Raw genomic sequence first — 18,750 nt, 5'->3', positions numbered from 1 at the left:
ATTTAAATGTCAACTAACATTTTTAAAAAGTCAAATTATGTGTTGACAGTTTTAAAATCAGCAGGATATGGTAAAAAAAAAAATTGGTGTTAAATTCTGAGATAAAACAGTAAAAATAAAGACTAAAAAAACAAAATAATGACAAAAAAAAAATTTGGTGATAAACCACATGTTAAAGGCACGTTTTTAAAAAGCAATCATTAAATCATGCATTAATCATCATCAGTCAGTCAAAAATCATTAGAATTATGAATTATTGAGTCACAATTATGACCCAAAAAAAGAGAAAAACTGTCAAAAATATCAGAAAAAATGAGAGGAAAAAAATTGGATGTCAAAATTATTTGATAAAACAATCAAAATTTGCAAGATAAAAAGAAAAATAATGATATAAAAACACAAAATTGTGGGATGAATCACACATCAATGGCACCAAAAACGAAAAAAGAAAAAAAAAACTATGTAAAAAGTCATAATTTAGAAATAAAAGTTTATTACTTGATAAAACTGTCAAAATTGCAATAAAAAAAGAAAAATAATGGCATAAAAGGACATCATGAGATAACGACATGGAAAAAATCTGAATTATGTGATTTAAAGTCATAATTTAAAAATTCAAAACACACAACCTGACTTTTAAATCTTTTTCATGACGTTAAGCATTACTTTTTATATTTTCACAAGTCTTCAAAATGGGTTAAAGAGTTGTCACTCCTTTCAAAAATAAAATCTTTTAAAATTGAAAAAACATTTCCTCTATTTTTACGTATTTAACTTTCTCATGTGCCCTTTTATGTACTCTGTTTGAATTGTTTCTCTACTGTTACCTGGGTCTTCGTCATTCGTTCATGGTTTTTAGCGCCTACCATTAATCAAAGAGAAGAAAAGGATGTTATACTTCACAATGATGTAATTCACAAATGTGCATAGCTGGCGCAACAATGAAACGTTTCTTGTTTTATTTTGAAGGCTACATCAACAAACCCTGTACATCACGCCCTTACTCGCGCTGTCTCGACAACACAGCTCCAGCTCTGACGTTATGCGCGCGCACCGCAGTTACCGCATCTCTCAGCGCTGAAGTACGTCAAGTCTCCCGGAAAACGCGAACATTTCACCGGAAATGGTGTAAATTTGACTTCGAAATAAAACCTTTATCTTTAGTCTTTGATAATACGCATTTTCTTAACATGGGACTCTAAAGTTAAAACTAGCTAGCAAGAAAAAACCCCACTACAAGTAAAACACGAAGCTGCGTGAAATGTATAAATCAATTAAACAAGCTGACCAGAAAACAAAACTGTGATCTTAGTTTTATTTTTTCTATTTCCCCTTGGAGCTGTTTTGGTGGCTTACATTGTGGTTAGCTTAACGCTCTGCTATTCAGACAGGTTGGCATTCACCTGGTTTCATACTCAGGCTGGAGGAGTGAAAGAAAAGGAGCCTGCGTCCTCTTTAATGGGAGTTTTACACATTCAAGCTGTTTAGACTCAAGTTTAGTTTATGACATATAAGCCTGTGATATGTTATAACATCAGGATGAACAAGAAAAACCACTCTAGGATAAAAACAAACAAAATGATCAACATTATTTGATAGAGGTATCATCACCATTCACAAACAACAGTGAAAACAACTTAAAAAGATGTGAAGTTTATTTTGAAGGATAACCTCATTCAAGAACGATTCTAAGATATATTGTTGACAATCGGGGCGATCGTTTAAGGTGCAGCTGTCCTTTTTGATGAAAGTGAAATATGTTGGTGATCCTGTAATGCTTTGCAAAAAGCTTGTGGTGCAATTTAGACAGGCTACTTTTAACAGCTTTTCCCCCTTGTGTAAAAATTTCCAAAAAAGCGATATCCTGTTTTTTTTTTTTTTAATAAAATGTTGACAGAGATCTCGGCAGTTGGTGCTAGTAGTTTCACAATTAGTGAAACGGGGATCACCTGAGTGCAGCGAATGTGCACTGCTTAATCGATATTCATGGCTACCATTACACCATGAAGAAAAAGAACACTCCATGCAACTCAGAGAAAAGGTTACTGAAAAGTATAAGTCAGAGGATGGATAGAAAAAAATCCAACCACTGAAAATCTGTCAAATAGTTGAATCCAACACCAAAAAATGGGAGGAGTGTGGCACATGTGTAAATCTGCCTCGATCAGGACGTCCTCACAAACTGGGGGAGCGTGCAAGTGAGAGAGGCCACCAAGACACCTATGGCTACTCTGAAGGTTTTTGGTCCATTTTGGCCATCAGACAACACGCAAAACTCAGAACATCACACAATCCCTACTGTGAAGCATGGTGGTGGCAGCATCATGCTGTGGGGTTACTTCTTAGCAGCTGGCAGCAAAATATAGTAAAATCCTGGAGGACAATCTTATTCAATCTCCCCTAACACCATCAGTTTTACCAGTTTAATCCATAAATGCTCATAGTCTTTCCACTCATGAGTCAGAACCTGGTGTAGCAGTGTTTGGGATTACTTTGTTAAAGGTGGCTTTACTAATTGCTACAGCCATGAACCTCTGTGTGGTCTCATTTACTCCAGCTGAGAGCATGCGGACGCTGGTTGTCCAGCCTATGCTTCCAAACCATTTGTTTGTCGTGTCCAGTGGGCTCAGCCTTTCTTCCAGTGGCTAAAGCCAAACCAATTAGGGCATTCATCTCATTAGCAGACGGTATTTCAGCAATGCTATCCTTTAGCAGCTATTTCACAATGCTGTTTTCACGTTGAGATCTTATGGACTAAAATTCTTTTCAGAGGACCAGCAGTACTCTTCAGACCTCAGCTTCTGTGCAGCAACACAAAACATCACACAAAAGCCGCACTGGAATAAGCAACAGTTGAGCACCTCTAATTAAAGCCTGTCAGTCAAACACTCACCCAACAACACCTGGAAATAGTGCAGAGTGGGCGGAGGCTAGCAGAATGCTTATTGAAGCACAATGTTTTTATTTTAAAGCTAATAGAGATCAGTTTGAACCTTACTTATCATTTTTGTCTGTTTGATTAAGAAGTCATACATTAGCTAAAATAGAGCCTACATTTCCGTGGTTGCTTTTGAATTGATTTGTTCAACGATGATGTGGAAATTGAGACAAATCAAGATGTAAAAGAGGTGAGTTATTCATGATCAGAACCAGGTACCTCATCACTTTTTCTTTAAAATGTATTCATGCGGCATTTACACACAACAATGCCCAGGACGCCACAGGCAGCTACCTGCACCCTAGAGGCGATGGTAATGAAGGTTATAACATATCAATGAGTCCCAAGGCACATTAGTGACATTTCTGATGACAGGAAAACACGGAGACATCTTTGTCAGAGGGCCTTGAGCTGATCCTGTTTTAACGCCCCTCCTGTGGCGTTCGCCGGCCTCTCTCTTTTTCTGCCAAAACACGGTGAGGGTACGAGGCAAAGGACAGCACAAATGCTCCATTTGAGTGACATCAAGTTTTCTTTAAAACTTCTCTAATGCTCCTTGTGTTTTCAAACATTTCAAGACATTCTTAGGAGTTGTACTTAACCCTAAAAAGATCCTAGGGACATTTTCTGCCATTCAGTTTTTTCTCAAGCCATTTTGGCCGTGCTGAATGAATGAATATAGTCCAAACTTGCCTGAGAATATTCATTGTTTAAAAAATTAAATTGCAGTCTCAGTTCTTTAAGTTAGCCTGAAATGGCTGAACTACACAAAAAAACCAACACATTTGTTCTTAAGGACAAAAAGGTCCCATTGAAAACCACTGAAATGACATTTTTGATTCCACATTCATCAAATGCGATCCTTTATGTGAAGATTTCATTTTGTACTACTATCTTTCAATTCTTTATACTTTTCACCCTTGCCCACCAGATGGCGTTACTTTCCCATTCGAAGCATGCCGCAAAATTTACATTTTTGACTGTTTTATGCAACGACGCCTTACTGCTGAAATGATCAAATACTCCTTAAATTGTATTTCATGAAAATATTTTTTATTTTATTTTGCTGTTGTCGTTTTTATCATTAAGAGACATAACAGTAGAGTTGTGCATACATACTGGCCTGTAAAGGATTAAAATCCCAAAATTATAGTTTATATTTGATATGTATATTTCAGGCTGAAAAGACTGACATCTTTGAAGTGGGAAAAATTAATAAATAAAATTTTTTACAATTTTTTTACTATATTTATTATTTTACTGCTGATTTTAGTAAGTTGATGTTTTTCTTTTCCTTTAATCTGATGCTGCAAAAAAAAAAAAAAAAAAAAATTAAAAATGTATCAGAATCAGTGTCGGGGCCATCTTCATCCCATCTCAGGGCCTAACAATAATAATAAGCAAATAGTCCTTGAAATGTATTTTATGGAAGTTATTTTTTTTAATAGAAAATAATAACGGCCTTTGAAGGGTTAAAATCACCTTAAATAATCAATATTTAATATGTATATTTAAGACTGAAATAGTTTTAAAATATTCATGTTTAAAATGGAAAAAAATAGAATATTTTTACAGCAGGTTTTGTTATCCTTAGGACTACAAGTGTGAGGTTTTTGTAATCTTACACTGTAGAAAAAAAAATGATGTATCAAAATCAATGTTCCGGCAAATCATTTATGGATTTTTTTTAAACTGTGGAGTTAAGAAAACATACCGGCCTTTGGAGAAAATAATTAATATTTCATATGTGTATTTCAGGCTGAGGTAGTTTTAATAGATTGACTTGTTAAAAGTGGGAAAAAAATACCACAACATACATATATTCATATAAATATATTTTCATATGTATATCTTTTACAGCAGTTTTTAGGAAGTGGACACTTTTTTTCCTTAGGGACAAATGTTTCATGATATTAAAAGGCTTTTAAAGGGTTAAAATGTAAATTTAAAACACATCAAAAACAACATCAAAGAGGTTAAAAATGGGCACACTGAAGATCAAAGGCAATTTCTCTGCCACCAAGTTTATCAAAACAAATTCGGCACTCCAAACACAACAGTTTTTAAACATTTTGAAACATTTATAAGTTTTGCTGAAAATGTAAATAATAGACATCAAAGCACAAAGGCCCACATCAAAAAGTGGATCAGAAATCTACAAGTTAGGGGCCAGGATAGCATGTATGACGCTGGCCCAGGTTTGGATCTGGCCTCTCCTTTCACCCTCAGTCAGTGAATTTTACAGCCAAACTATTTATATTTTGAATTGAGGAGTCCAAAGCCAAGAAACATCTCTCTATATAATTTATATATGTATATGGCAGCATCATGCTGTGGGGATGCTTCTAGGCAGCTTGCCCTGAAGGCTTGTAAAGTTTAACTTAATGTAAATTTAATACAATCAAAGCAAGGGATAAAGAATCAACACTAGATTTCTAGTTGTCTTTTCATAACAAACTCGACACTCCAGACACAACAGCTGTTTCTTTAAAACATTTCAAGATATTTATTAGAATTGTATTTAAAATGTCAATAAAATACATCAAAGACCCAGATCAAAGAGGATCAAAGACCAAATAATTGTTTTTTCATGACTTCAACATTTTTTTTTGTAAATTTAATGCATTTAAAACCTCTCCCTCCAAAAGTAGCATTTTCCTCTTTTTTGGTAGTGTTTACGTCTTTCTATCATGCTTTTGAAAACAGATTTAACCTTTCAAACACTACATTTGTTCCAGTGTTTTAAAACATTTCAGGATATTTATTAGAGTTCACTTAAAAATGTAAATTAAACCGACAACAAAAAATAAAGGCACACATCCCCTTGACTTAATAATAGCTTTTTCCCTCATGACCTCACCTCAAACACCAATTTGATTAATTTATCCCCCAAAATATTTCAAATCCTCAAAATATCCAATATCAATAAAATGTCACAATAACATTTAGTTGCATAAAAATAATTCTTCCACCAAATAGAGCATTAAAACAGATTTGTTGACAAGTTTCAGAGCATGTAATTAGGAAAACATGGAGTATGAACTCCTAAAATTGAATATCAACTTTTGCCTTCTATTCTTTCCATCAAATCCATTTAAAACTTTTAACAAGCATACCTGATCATTTAACAAGAACTGAAAATATAAAACTCCCTGTAAAGTTAGGCGTAATGCTGAATTCCAGTGCTTTACAGAATGTGTAATTTCCTACTTTTAAAATGGCTCATTCTGGACTTATTCAAAATAGGATTATTGTTTTCAGTGTTGACTTTAAAGCTGTGTAGATCGACAGGAAAGTCTTCAGACTAAGTAGTCAGTGTCATTCATCAGATACCCCGCTTTGATAGAATCTGTTATCCATGAGTCTCGCACAATCTTAAACTTCTTCCTGAAGCAGCGCCTCAAAGTCCTGAAATCCAGAAGTCTTGTTTCTTCTGCGATAATGACATGGGACACTCCTTCCTCCAGCCTCCGCACCACCTTCCCTCCATGGTAGCGGAACTCTAGCGCCCTGATGTCCAAACAGGTAGCAGGTAAAGCGGTTTTAGGGTCTCCTATGTCGCCATAGCAGTCCATGTAAACCTCGAAGGGTCTGAACAAGCTTGTTGGGAGGTCCTCCCAGCCGTACCTTTGCTCCACTTGGCCCGCGTTCACCGCAACCGATGATTCCGCGCCACTCATCCGGCTGAACACCTCCCGCAGCTGTTGCTCATCTGTCGCCACGAAGTAGCTGTCGCCGTAGCTGTCGTACTCTTTGGCAAAGTGCTCTCTGGTGGAGGGGGACATGTGGATCATGTGGCGGGGCTGCCATGGGACCACTTCCTTCTGGTCGAGGCACTCCAGCAGCCAGGCGGCCCAGACGATGTCATGTTGGTCGGAGGAAATCAGGTTCTTCACGCGCATGTTCTCCACCCCAGCAATCACGCAGTAGGTATCCCGTCCTGGGTTTTGGACCACGATACCTCCGCACCTGGTGAGAAAACAGCATTAGTTACATTTTTATTATTAGAGGCTTTAAAGAGAATCAACCCTCTCAGACCTAATTTTCAACCATTGCGTCTCACCTGAACTCTTTGTCTTAAAAAGCTTGTAGAACATCAACCCTGTGGTTCATCCCTCAGTAAATTATGCTGGTTTACTGGTCTTCACTTGACTGTTTCATCTTACAGCTTTCAATGTCCTATTAAGCCTCAGGTTGTGTGAAATTGTGGCAAAAACATCTCTAGGAATCATGCCCAAAGTATCTTTAAGCTCACTGTTTTGGTTTACTGATCGCTGCTTAACTGTTTTATTTCACAACTGATGCCAAAGTCTTCTTCAGCTGGAGCAGGCACGTATTTGTAGCTAAAACATCTCTGGGAAACATGCCCATCACCAAACAGCAAGAGAAATTACAACCCTAAGTAGCTGGAGAGTCCCAAATTTACAGGTGCATCTAAAAAAAATTAGAATATCATGAAAAAGCTTTTTCTTTTTCATGAGGCCCAGTAGTGTGTATTAGACCACCAACCGATACAGGAATTGCATTGGTAATTACCAAAATCATTTTTTTATGTTTCTGCAATGGTTAATACATCAGTATTTACAAACTCTTTTACCAAAATGATACTTTTAATGCTAAAATATAACTTTTATTGTTATCCATGGATTTTCAAATTTACAGTTTTATCTGTTTTACAAAAATAAACATTAAAGCACTTTTTTTCTTTATTAGGATGTCAAATTATAGTTATTTACTGTCATTCCTGGACAGAAACATCTGTTTTAGTGGTTGAATTTTATGTTTGATTAATTTCTGACTTTTTGGGTACAAAAAGGTGAATCGTTCCTGTTCAAAATGGTAAAACGTAGTGAGGTCACTGAAAATGAAAGAGTCCGTATAGTCAATCATCCAGACTGGTGCTTCGAAAATATACCAAGGAAGAGGCAGGAAACGAAAGTCAACTGAGGCAGATGTCAGACACCTCAGGATCTGAAGTACTAGAGACAGAGGGAAGACCACTGCTGATCTTCAGGCAGAGATTAGAGCTTCTAGATCAGAGTCTGAGAAAGTCCCCAGTCCACCAAAAGCACGTGACTGACAGAACAAGGCTTAAAGGGAAGAAAAGCTGCTAAAAAGCCATTACTGAGGCCTGCAAACATCCAGAAGTGCCTCAGATTTGCCAGGGAGCACAAACACTGGACTGTTGATGACTGGAAAAAGGTACTCTGGACGGACGAGTCCAAGTTTGAACTCTTCGGTCAGCATTGTTGTGTTTATGTCTGCAGAAAACCTGGAGAACGTTTTGATGCCAGATGGACCCACACTGAAACAAGCTGGAGATTCCTTTATGGTATGGGATTCCAGTCTTGGGCAAATGATTGAAAACTGACAGTATCATGAACAAGAACGTCTACCGCAACATCTTAGTGCATCATGGAATCCTCTCTTGACTGAATCTGATTTATCGTGAGTTCATAAACCAACAAGACAACGGCCCCAAGCATACTTCAAAGCTGAGACAGCAGAGACTACTGGACCAAGAGAAAAGAATCTGAAGTTCTGGAACTGATGGACTGGCCAAGTCAAAGTCCGGATCTATTCAATAAATTTGGGGTTTTGTAGATTCAAAGATTGATTCCACAAAAGTTTAATCTAAAGCAAGTCCGTGGGAACAGCTAGAAACTATTTGGAACTTCATAACAAAAGGGACTATGGCAGCTGTTATCAAGGCCAGAGAAGGCCATACAAAATATGACGTGTTTTGGTTATTTTATGTGAAAAGGGATGACTTTCATTTTTTTATTTGCCAAATAAATAACATTTTTAGTTTTAGACAAGTTCCTCTGCCCTAACACCTCATCTTAGACATTAATCTTACTGTTTTGGTTGATTGATGTGTGCTTAACTGTTTTGATTTATTTCACAACTACCACCTAAGTCTTTTTCTGCTGGACCAGGCATGTATTTGTAGCAAAAACACCTCTGGGAAGCATGCCTAGTACAAAACAGCTACAGAAAACACTTAGTGGCTACAGAGTCCTAAATCTATGTTTATAGATTCAAAATTTCAAAATAGATAATTTATGCCGATTCCGCGTAAATTAGGGAAAGTTGGAAACAGCGGCTAGGCAGCAGCTGCACAGCTGCAAGCTGCTTGAGTTGACAAATCTACCCTTTAACCTCATCTTAACATCTTTGAGTTCACTGTTTTGCTTTACTGATGTGTGCTTAACTGTTTTGATTTATTTCTCAACTATTTCCCATGTCCTTCTCAGCTGGAACAGGTATGTATTTGTAGCAAAAACATCTCTGGGAAGCATGCCCAGCACTAAACAGCTACAGATAACTGAATATTTAGCAGCTAAACCGTGCCATATTTGCAAAGGAGTTGGTGGAGACTACTTCTAAAAAAAGGGAATATTTGAGTGGCATTTATCAGATGATATAAACAACACATACTAATCTATGTTGCTCTGTTCTTACTGGATTGCACAGAGACACCACAGTGGCCATATCAACTTAAAAGATGTTGTTTACACTGCCCTCAAGTGGCCATTCAGTGTTCTAAGTTGACAGTAGTTACCTTGCAACACCCTTTTCCAGCTCAGCCTTTGGGTGATCTTCAGTGCCATTCAGGATACAGAACTCCACATCCTCAAACATATCTGTCTCTTTGGTGACCCCAGAGAGATCCTGAGGCTTAAAATGGTCTATGATCCCAACCACTTTTTTGGGTTTGGCAGGCGCTTTGCGCTTCTTCTTCTGCGGTTCGTCATCATTGATTTGAAGGTGCCTCGAGGCGAGTTTCCCCGATGCCTTACTCCGGAACTGATCCAGCTCTGCCAGAGTCATGCACTGGTGCCACTCCTTGTCGTCGCGGATCTTCTCGATCCTTGGGAAACGCAGAGTGCAGTTGGTTTTATACATGTCGCTTCCGACTATTTCTGCCGCCTTTACCTGGATGATGACTGAGTTGCAGGGTTCAATGTAAACTTCTGGTTTCTCTGTTCCACACAAGATGGATGCTGGTGGATCATTCTTGCGGTAGACCTTCCAGTTCTTGGCAAGCTTCAAACCAAGATCGTACAGTTCCTTCATAGTGTAGCCGGAACCGATTCGGCAGAGAGTGTGGAAAACCGAGGGTTTCTCACCAGGCTTTGGAGCTTCAGCGACAGCACAAAGGAAATGGGACATCATACCACCTCGCCTTCCTTTCCCCCAGTAGCCACCAACGATCAACAGGTCGAGCTCGTCCATCAAGCCATCCACGTACTCCGGCTTTATCTTCAGCCATCCTTCTCCACGTTTGTCTGGTTTGTAGATGGACAAAGGATCCTTCACCATGATCCCTTCTTCTCTGTTGTCAATAGCTTCATTGAGTGCATTCACCACTTCCTGCATGGTTCTGGCATCAGTCTTTGGTACAAGGTGTATCCTTCCTTTGACTGGGGTGAAGACTGTCTGCAGGATCTCGTAGCGTTTCTTTAGGGTTTCCTTGCCAAACTTCTGGCCGTTGACTAACAAGACATCGAAAACGCAGAAGCATGTTTGCAACTCAGAGTCGTCCATGAGTCTCTTGATGTCGAATTTGCTTCCTTTCTGCATGAAGGTCTCAGCAGTTGGGTTGTACGCCATCATCTCGCCATCGAGGATACAGCTGACAATGTTGCTTTTAAAAATGTTGTGGATGTAAGGTGTCAAAGAACCCTCCAAGGGAGATCCTCCAAACTGCTGAGTGTACTCGAAGGCGTTCCGGCTGAAGTACTTGTACACGTCCCCGTCTTTGTGAAGTTGAATGCGCTCCCCGTCCAGTTTGGTTTCAATGTAAAAAGGACTGTTTCCCATCTGTTTCTCGACATTGCGTATGTTTGCGACAGCTGCCAACATAGGCTTGAATGCAGAGAAGAGTCCGATTGAGACTTCGCTCAATGAGACAGAGGGGTTGTGGAGCTGTTGGCACACCTTGTTCAAGTCAGTATTGACATTGTAGAGGTCATTTGCATCCGGATGGAAGACTTGAAGTACAGTTTCTTTGCTGATCCCAAGCTTCATGTCCTTCAGAATCATCCTGATGAGCCACTTTTGCTCAAGGGCAGAACTCTGGGTGATAAGGTGCAGGAGACTCTTCTTTACAAGGTCTTTCTTCTTGCTGGCATTGTTGATGGCGACTGAGTCTAGAAAGTCATTGACTTCTTTTATGCTAAGGTTTCCCTGGCTAGTGCATCGTTTCTTTAGTACAAAGTACGCCATGCCGGCAAAATCTCCGGCTTCTCCTTGGGATGTGGTAGGAGCACGATAGTTCAAAAGTTTATTCGCTTCTGGCCCATTCTTTGGGAGGCCTAAAACATCAATGTAGAGCTTAGCCAACATGCTCTCTTTGATGCCGTAGGCCATACGCTCTCGTTCAAATGGAGGGACGATGAGACGCATCGCTGGGTAGAACGAGTCTGTTGTTTTGGGGTTGTCTTTATGGTGGGCAGCATGAAACTTCCTCCATGACTCCATGAAATCTCCAAGGATTTTGGATTTCTCTGGACGGAGTTTAGACTTCTGGATTTTCTCTAAAGTGGTGCAAAGGTGGAGAAAAGGAACCTGAGCTGCAATGGAAGACTGACCTGCAGCATCAGTTGTGGAAGTTCCTTCCATGGTGAAATCTGTAAGAATGCCAAATACACAAATGATCAAATTAGTGGTAACAATGAAATATGCAACACATTATAGCTGGTCTTTCCAGTGAATGAAGGAGTTTTATAGGGATGGTAGTTCATTAATTCAGTGAGAAGATAATCAGCAGTGAATTTTATAATAAATTAATCTTAGAGGTTTTTTTTTGGTAAAATTGTAGAAAATATTTGACTGTTTTATGCAACTCTATTAGTACCACAGTACTACTTTTGTAATGAAGGTCTTGTCTAACACTGAAACCTATTTTTCCATCACCTCAGGAACATCTCCAGACTCTGACCATCACTTCCAGACCCTGTGGCAGAAACTATCATTCACGCATCATAACCTCCCACCTTGACTCCTGTAATGGAGTCCTGCCTGGGGTACCCAGCAAAACCCTGGACAGGCTCCAGTATGTCTAAACTCTCCTGCCAGAGTTCTCACCCACACCAGACCCTGGCAGCACATCACTCCAGTCCTTAAAAAGCGCTTAAAATGTAAGGAGTGATTATGAACAAAGAAAAAGACCTCAGCTGATGTAGGATTGTTGGTTCAGCCTAAAACTACACAAACTTAAGTGTTTGTACAGCCAGTATTTACAGCTGATGGAGCCAGATTCTTGTGGCAATAAATATCAGCAGAAGTTTTCATTTCTGGCAATACAGATAATTCAATATAATATCAATACTTGCTGATACTTGTATCATGGCAATGATATTGTGCATCCCTAATCAATTAGTTTCTGTGCCAATACCAAGTCATACTTATATTTATAAAACATTGTCAGTACTGTACTCACTGACAGGACATGTCAAAGTCACTTACATCACCTTTGCGACCCATTCTGATTCTCAGTTTGAGCTTTAGCAGATCATCTTCACCATGTCTACATGCCTAAATGCATATACTGATACCATATGATTGACTAATTAAGTATTTGGGTTAATGAGCAGGTGTACCTAATGAAATGGTCAGTAAGCGGAGGTTGCTTTCAGCATATTCTGCCAACTAAGCTGCATTTACTGTTATAAATAATAAGCTTCATCTTAAAATTTGTCAACTCAAGACAACCAAAATCATGCTAAATAATTAGTGGGAGATTCTTATTTATCTCTGCAAGCTATTTTATGATAGACCACCGACTTCTTTATAAGGGTAAGTGATCTTATGTCACTAATGGCTTCCTTAAATAACAACAGCCTTGAAATCTAGCTACACTGGTGATGTATCATTTGTGAATGAGCCAGTACAAAGAGCCGACTCTTTTACATGAACAATAAGATCCGGATCCCATTTGAGAGCGGTTTTAAATTTCTATTGTTATGATTCTTTTTGTCATTATCATATATTTTGTGTGTTTGTATGTTATTTAAATTATTAGAAGCCATGATCTTTTTCCAATGCTGCTCTAGCACAAAGCTTGATGGTGTAACATCATTCAATATCAGGTGAGCGGACTTCACCTGATTCACAGTGAATTTTATGAGACAATATAGACTGACAAGTAATTACATGTTATTTTCATTAATTAAGAAAATAAACTTAATTGGAGTAAAATACCAGTACAAATACCAATCATAAGTCATGATCTTTCTCAATTTGGCAGGTTAAATGAAGCCAAACAGGTACCCAAATAAGGAGTTGAAAGAGTCGACTCTTTATGGTGAGCCGAGCCAAATGACGCAGATCACTAAAAAGAGGCGGAATTCCCACGTCTAAACTGCACGGCTTGAACAGACAGGACGCGGGCATGCCTAAACATGTTGCTATGTCAATATTAAACATTACATAAAAATGTGTATAAAAAAGCATTTTGTAGTGACTTTTTCATTTTAAACACTTATCTGAATGATAGGATATTGAAATGACATTAAAAAACAGTAAAACTCTGGCCAACTACAAGTTTTGAATTTCAAAATAAAAGTATCTGCTGTCACAGGCTTGCCTCGACATATTCGTCCCATTTAATCGGAAGCGTTTTACATGTAAACTAGACTACATCACATTAAAGTTCATGGTTTAAACATTAACCTAAAAAGAAATTCTGCTGATAAAAAACAAAACTCGAGCGAACGCATTTTAAATTTTTGCGACTTCATTTTGAAAAGTCACTATCAAAGTCGAAAAGGTAATGATCCATTTCCGTTTTAAAGAGCTATACCAATAAACGTTAAAACTCGGTTAAATAAACAACATTTACGTTTACCTTTCTCCTGTAATCCTCAAAAGTGAAGCTTTCTCAATGAGACAGTTCTCACTGAGCTACATGTTGAACACTTCCGCATCACCAGTGTGGGGCTACACGTAAGACGGTCCTACGGAAACAATTGAGGATCTTTTTGTTCCCCAAGACGTTGACTTGATTTGAAATAATTAAAAATTGAATAAATCAACTGTAATCTAGTTCAGCTCACATTTCAGTATTGAAATCATAATTTAACTATATTTTACATGAAAATTCTTACTTGGAATACGATTTATTTAAGCGTTTCCTGTTCATGTATTTTTTTTTTTTTTTTTTTTTAGCTTTGGGCTAAGTTTTAAAGATTTTAATGCAAATAGACATACTTTTAAAATTAGCGTCAGATTAAAACATAACTTCAGCGTTGTTATTTGTTTAAAAATGTATGAATTCTCTGAAGACTTTTTATTTAGCCCATTTTCTCACCAGCAGAGGGCGACAGTGCTGCTCAGTTTGAGAGGTTGTTTACCAGGACAGGCCTGGAGCCAGTCAGTAATAAAGTGGTTGTAGGACAAAAGACAGGAATGCAATTTGTTTACAGGAAAAAGGTGATTTATCACATGCTTATATAAAGCTAGTATGAATCATAGTCCACTGGTAGCAGGGAGTATTACCAATAAAACCCACTAGATTAATGATTTACTAACATTTTAACAATAACAGTGATTGACACATAAGCATTATCACCATTAGATAATTTTGAACATGTTTCTGCTTATTACAAAAACTTAAGTCAGTAAGATAAACCAAATTAAATTCTATTTCTGGTTCTGGGACCTTGTCAGTGTGAAGTGTCCTATCTATGCATGAATTCCCCTCATGATTTTGCTGGAAGCAGTATTTTATGGTCATCATAATATAGGATTAACAATGCAACCTGATGTACAAATAGAGGCCTATTTGATCCCAAAGTACAAGTCTTTGCAGTGCGCTGACATGCAATGCAGCTTGTTAAGGTCACAACAATATTTTATTGCCTGCTCATGTTTGTGTTAGAGTGTCAATCAACTTTTAACCTTGTACTTTGTTTTCAACACAAACTTGTTTTGACATTAGCGGTAGCTGGTCTTCTTCCAAGTACATGCCATTACTTTTAAAGTGATGCGATTTATCATTCCACTGACATCTTGTTCATGATCAGAAGCATTTGAAGTTCACATCAGCCCACATACTTTGAATACTGAGCCCCAGTCTTAATAAATTTGCCATTGCATTCGTAAGTAGTTGTTTTGTGCAATCCATTAATGTGTGCTGTAAAGCCAATAGACCTGATCCTTGACCTTAGTGGGAGTAGAGATTTACCTACAGGGGTCAGGGGAGCTTTGACTGGTTATTTGAAAGCAGGAATGGACACAGCACACATATTAGATAGAATAATAATTAAAAGTGTCCTTTTTGAATCAACTTAAAGAGGCACTTTCCAGTGTTGGTGTGTTTTACACCACTCCATCATATGCTTGGCATTGGGCTTGGTGATGTGAGGCTTGCATGCAGTTCCTCAGCTGTGGAAACCGTGAAGCTCCTGCTGCACAGATTTTGTGTTTACATTAATGCTAGTTGAAGCTCAGAACTCTTCAGATATGGAATCTGCTTTGTGGCTGAGTTGCTGTTGTTCCGAAACTCTTCCACTTTCTATTGATACAACAGTTGACAGTGGAATATCCAGCAGGGATGAAATTTCTCGAACCAACTTATTGCAAAATTGGCATCCATCATAGTACCACACTTGAAGTCACTAAGCTCTTCAGAACAACTCATTTTTATTACAAATGTTTGCAAATGGAGGCAGCATGGCTAGGTGCTCAATCTTATACACCTGTGACAACAGGCCTGATTAACAACCTGAGTAAAATAATCAAAGGGGCTGGCCAAATACTTTTGTACATACAGTTAATCATAATGTATGGTATGGCATGGTATGGCATGGCATGGTATGGCATGGTAGGGTATGGCATGGTAAGGCATGGTATGTATGGTATGACATGGCATGGTATGGCATGGCATGGTATGTTATGGTTTGGTTTGGTATGGTATAATATGGCATGGCATGGTAATCTGTCAGCTGGCAGCATTTATAATTTACAATGCATGTTAAACATGTATTTTTAATTTCATTCTTGGTAAAAAAAAAAAAAATGATTTTTTTTTTTTCTGTGGAAATGTTTGGCTTCAGGTGTTCTGGCAGAGCAATTTTCCTCCTTGGGTTTTTCACTCCTCACTACACAGCATATTAGCATCAACCCCAGTAGCAGACAATGTGAGAGCCATAGTAATATTCTATAGTGATATTCCAAATATTCTAAAGAAAATACAAATATCTAAACCCAAATATATTATGTTGTTATGTGATCAGCTGATTAAATTTCACATTGAGTTGTTGAACAGGTGTACCTAATGATGTGGTCGGTGAGACTCTTGGTTAGATCTGGTGGATGAAAGCTGTGTGGAGTAGCAGAGATGTAAATAGATGTGAGCAGAAACATTACAATAAGGCATTTCTACGTCCTAGTTTTTGCACAGATATGGGTTTGGGCTTCTCGGGGATGCCTTTGAAAATGGAGCAAGCTTTTGATCTGGAAGAAAAAAACAACCTCTAGCTCCTCATTCATCATCACACCATATTTGGAGTTGTTTGTTATTTCCTGCTGCCAGCAGGGGGCGATCTGTGCCTGTGCTGTGGAGCTGGAGTACTCTGAGCCCTGAGTCACACGCCAGCCAGAGTTGTTTACCTGTCTGCTGCTGCTGCTGCTGCTGCTGCAGTGGGGGATTATGGGATATGTGTGTGGGGACGGAGGGAGGAGGAGGTCCCTTTTGGAGCTACTATGTGCTCCAGCAGTGAACCCGCTGTGTTTTCACCTCACACACAATGCGGTGCAGTGGAGAGGAAAGCTGGCTGACTGGCTGTTTACGCCATATGCCGGCGTGCAACGTGCATGCACCTGCGCCTTGTGTGGGAGTGGGTGATGCCGTGCAAGCTGCAGCAAGAAAGACACCCCCCCTACTCATCACCCCCACCTCCACCCACGCACGCTCTGCAGTAAACGGCCTGTCATGCAGCAGGCAGCGGGGTTACATAAGCCCTGCTGGATGTGCTGCTGCACTACAACGAGTAGCAAGCAAGACAGTAAACAACTGACGTCACTGCTTCCGTGGCATGCATCAGCTCGCATGGGAACTGAGAGTGGGGCTGGGCAACATATCAACATTTTAAGATGTGCTCATATATTTTCAAATGAGATACAGGGTGGGACAGTTTCACTTATATGAATAAAGCTTATGCTGATGTTGATTCTGACAGAAATATGCCAGGTCTAATGCTCGCACTCACAGTAGTATGCTTATTGAATACAAATGTTTGCCTAGTTTCTGATCTACCTCTGTGTTCATCTGGTTTAATTTAGAAGCATTTAAATCATCAGTAAAAACCAAAAGATGCTAGACTAAAGATATTAGGTTATTTATTGTTCTTAGTTATCAAAAATTACAAGTTCACACCTGTACAATGTCTAACCGCACAAAAACATTGACAACAATTGTGGGTGGAACTGAAAAGGATATCATATTGTTTTGTATCGTATCATCTCACCTCATATTATATTTTCACACTCTGGTTTTGACAAACCATTTCACAATGCTTCATATCATATAATATTAAATCATGTTGAGTTGTGGTGTGTAGTTTTGGATGTTATATCTTATCACATTGTATTGTACTATATCATGACAGAGTATTTTAACTGATCTTACTTTAGCCTATCTTGTTTTATCTTACCAAATAGGATCATATCCAGCAGTAACGTATTGTATCATACAGGCATTGTGATGCATCTCATAAATATCATTTCTGCACACACTGGTTTTGCCAAACCATGTCATAATGCTTCATATTGTATGGTATCTGATGATGTCATGTCTCACTGTTACCTAGTTTTTTTTTGTTTTTTTTTTGAAAAATGTTTTTATTACGTTTTGTAGCATAATCCACAATAAATGTACAAACATTATATTGTAAATTGTTTTCCTTTTTACATTAACAAACATTCTAACAAAAGAAAACATTCAACACCCACCCTCTTTCAACATAACATTAGATACTCTCTTTCAAATACCAGTTTGCAAGCAAAGAAATAAAAATATCTGTACTTGCATACACACATACATATTTGCCTTATATAAACCATAACATAAATCCTGCTCCATTCTCTCCGGGAAATTTCACCTTGATTCTCCAGCTATCCTACTCTCAGTCTCCTTCCTGCAGAAACTCTCCTATATCCCCGTTTTTCATAAATTTCTCAAATGGTTTCCATATTTCATTATAAATCTCAAGCTTATTTTTCAGGATATATGTTATTCTCTCCATTGACATACAATTTACCATACTTTTAATCCAAGCACCTAAAGTTGGTGCAGCGGTTTTCTTCCAATTGATAGCAATCATTCGTTTTGCCTGAAGTATAGAAAAGTCTACAAACCTACATTCTTTTCCCTTTAACTTGAGATTTGATGGATATAGATGCAACAGTATCATTTTAGGTTCTAATGGAATATTTACAGATAAAATGATCTTTATTTTATCTATGACTTCCCTCAAAAATGTTTGGATTTCCACACAATCCCAAATGCAATGTATAAATGTTCCTTGGAAATCTCTGCATTTGAAACAGGTATCAGGTATATTATTATTATATTTATGTAACTTAACAGGAGTTATATAAGTCTGCATTAGCCAATTATATTGAAGAATTTTTAAATTGGTATTGGCAGTTTTTGTTTGAGCTTTTTCACATATCTTGTTCCATTCAGTATTTGTAATGTTCACTGTTACCTAGTTAGTTACCTTATCGTACTGTATATTGTATCAAATTACATATCATATTGTATCATATCATTTCATATCATTTCACATTGAACAGTACCA

The 18,750-nt window shown here is 38.1% G+C and overlaps 1 protein-coding gene across 1 annotated transcript; it reads right to left on the bottom strand.

Moving 5' to 3' along the window:
* Positions 1 to 4,941: 4,941 nt before the first annotated feature.
* lig4 (ligase IV, DNA, ATP-dependent) lies at positions 4,942 to 13,884 on the bottom strand. The gene is made up of 3 exons (XM_041782279.1): positions 13,794 to 13,884; positions 9,504 to 11,574; positions 4,942 to 6,907 (listed from the first exon to the last, which is right to left on the bottom strand). Exons 2-3 carry the CDS (start codon positions 11,564 to 11,566, stop codon positions 6,238 to 6,240), a joined length of 2,733 nt encoding a protein of 910 aa, XP_041638213.1. The 5' UTR covers positions 11,567 to 11,574; positions 13,794 to 13,884; the 3' UTR covers positions 4,942 to 6,237.
* Between the last annotated feature and the right edge of the window lie 4,866 nt (positions 13,885 to 18,750).

This window comes from Cheilinus undulatus, linkage group 24, assembly GCF_018320785.1.
Source record: "Cheilinus undulatus linkage group 24, ASM1832078v1, whole genome shotgun sequence".
Lineage (NCBI taxonomy): Eukaryota > Metazoa > Chordata > Actinopteri > Labriformes > Labridae > Cheilinus > Cheilinus undulatus.
The sequence above is the reverse complement of the archived record's forward strand: the minus strand, read 5'-3'. Positions and strand labels throughout refer to the sequence as shown.

Excerpts from the sequence above, each read along its gene's own strand:
- lig4 (XM_041782279.1), bottom strand. The coding sequence starts at position 11,566 with ATGGAAGGAACTTCCACAACTGATGCTGCAGGTCAGTCTTCCATTGCA. Across the intron at positions 6,908-9,503 it reads CTGGAAAAGGGTGTTGCAAG|GTGCGGAGGTATCGTGGTCC; the intron begins GTAACTACTGTC and ends TTTTCTCACCAG.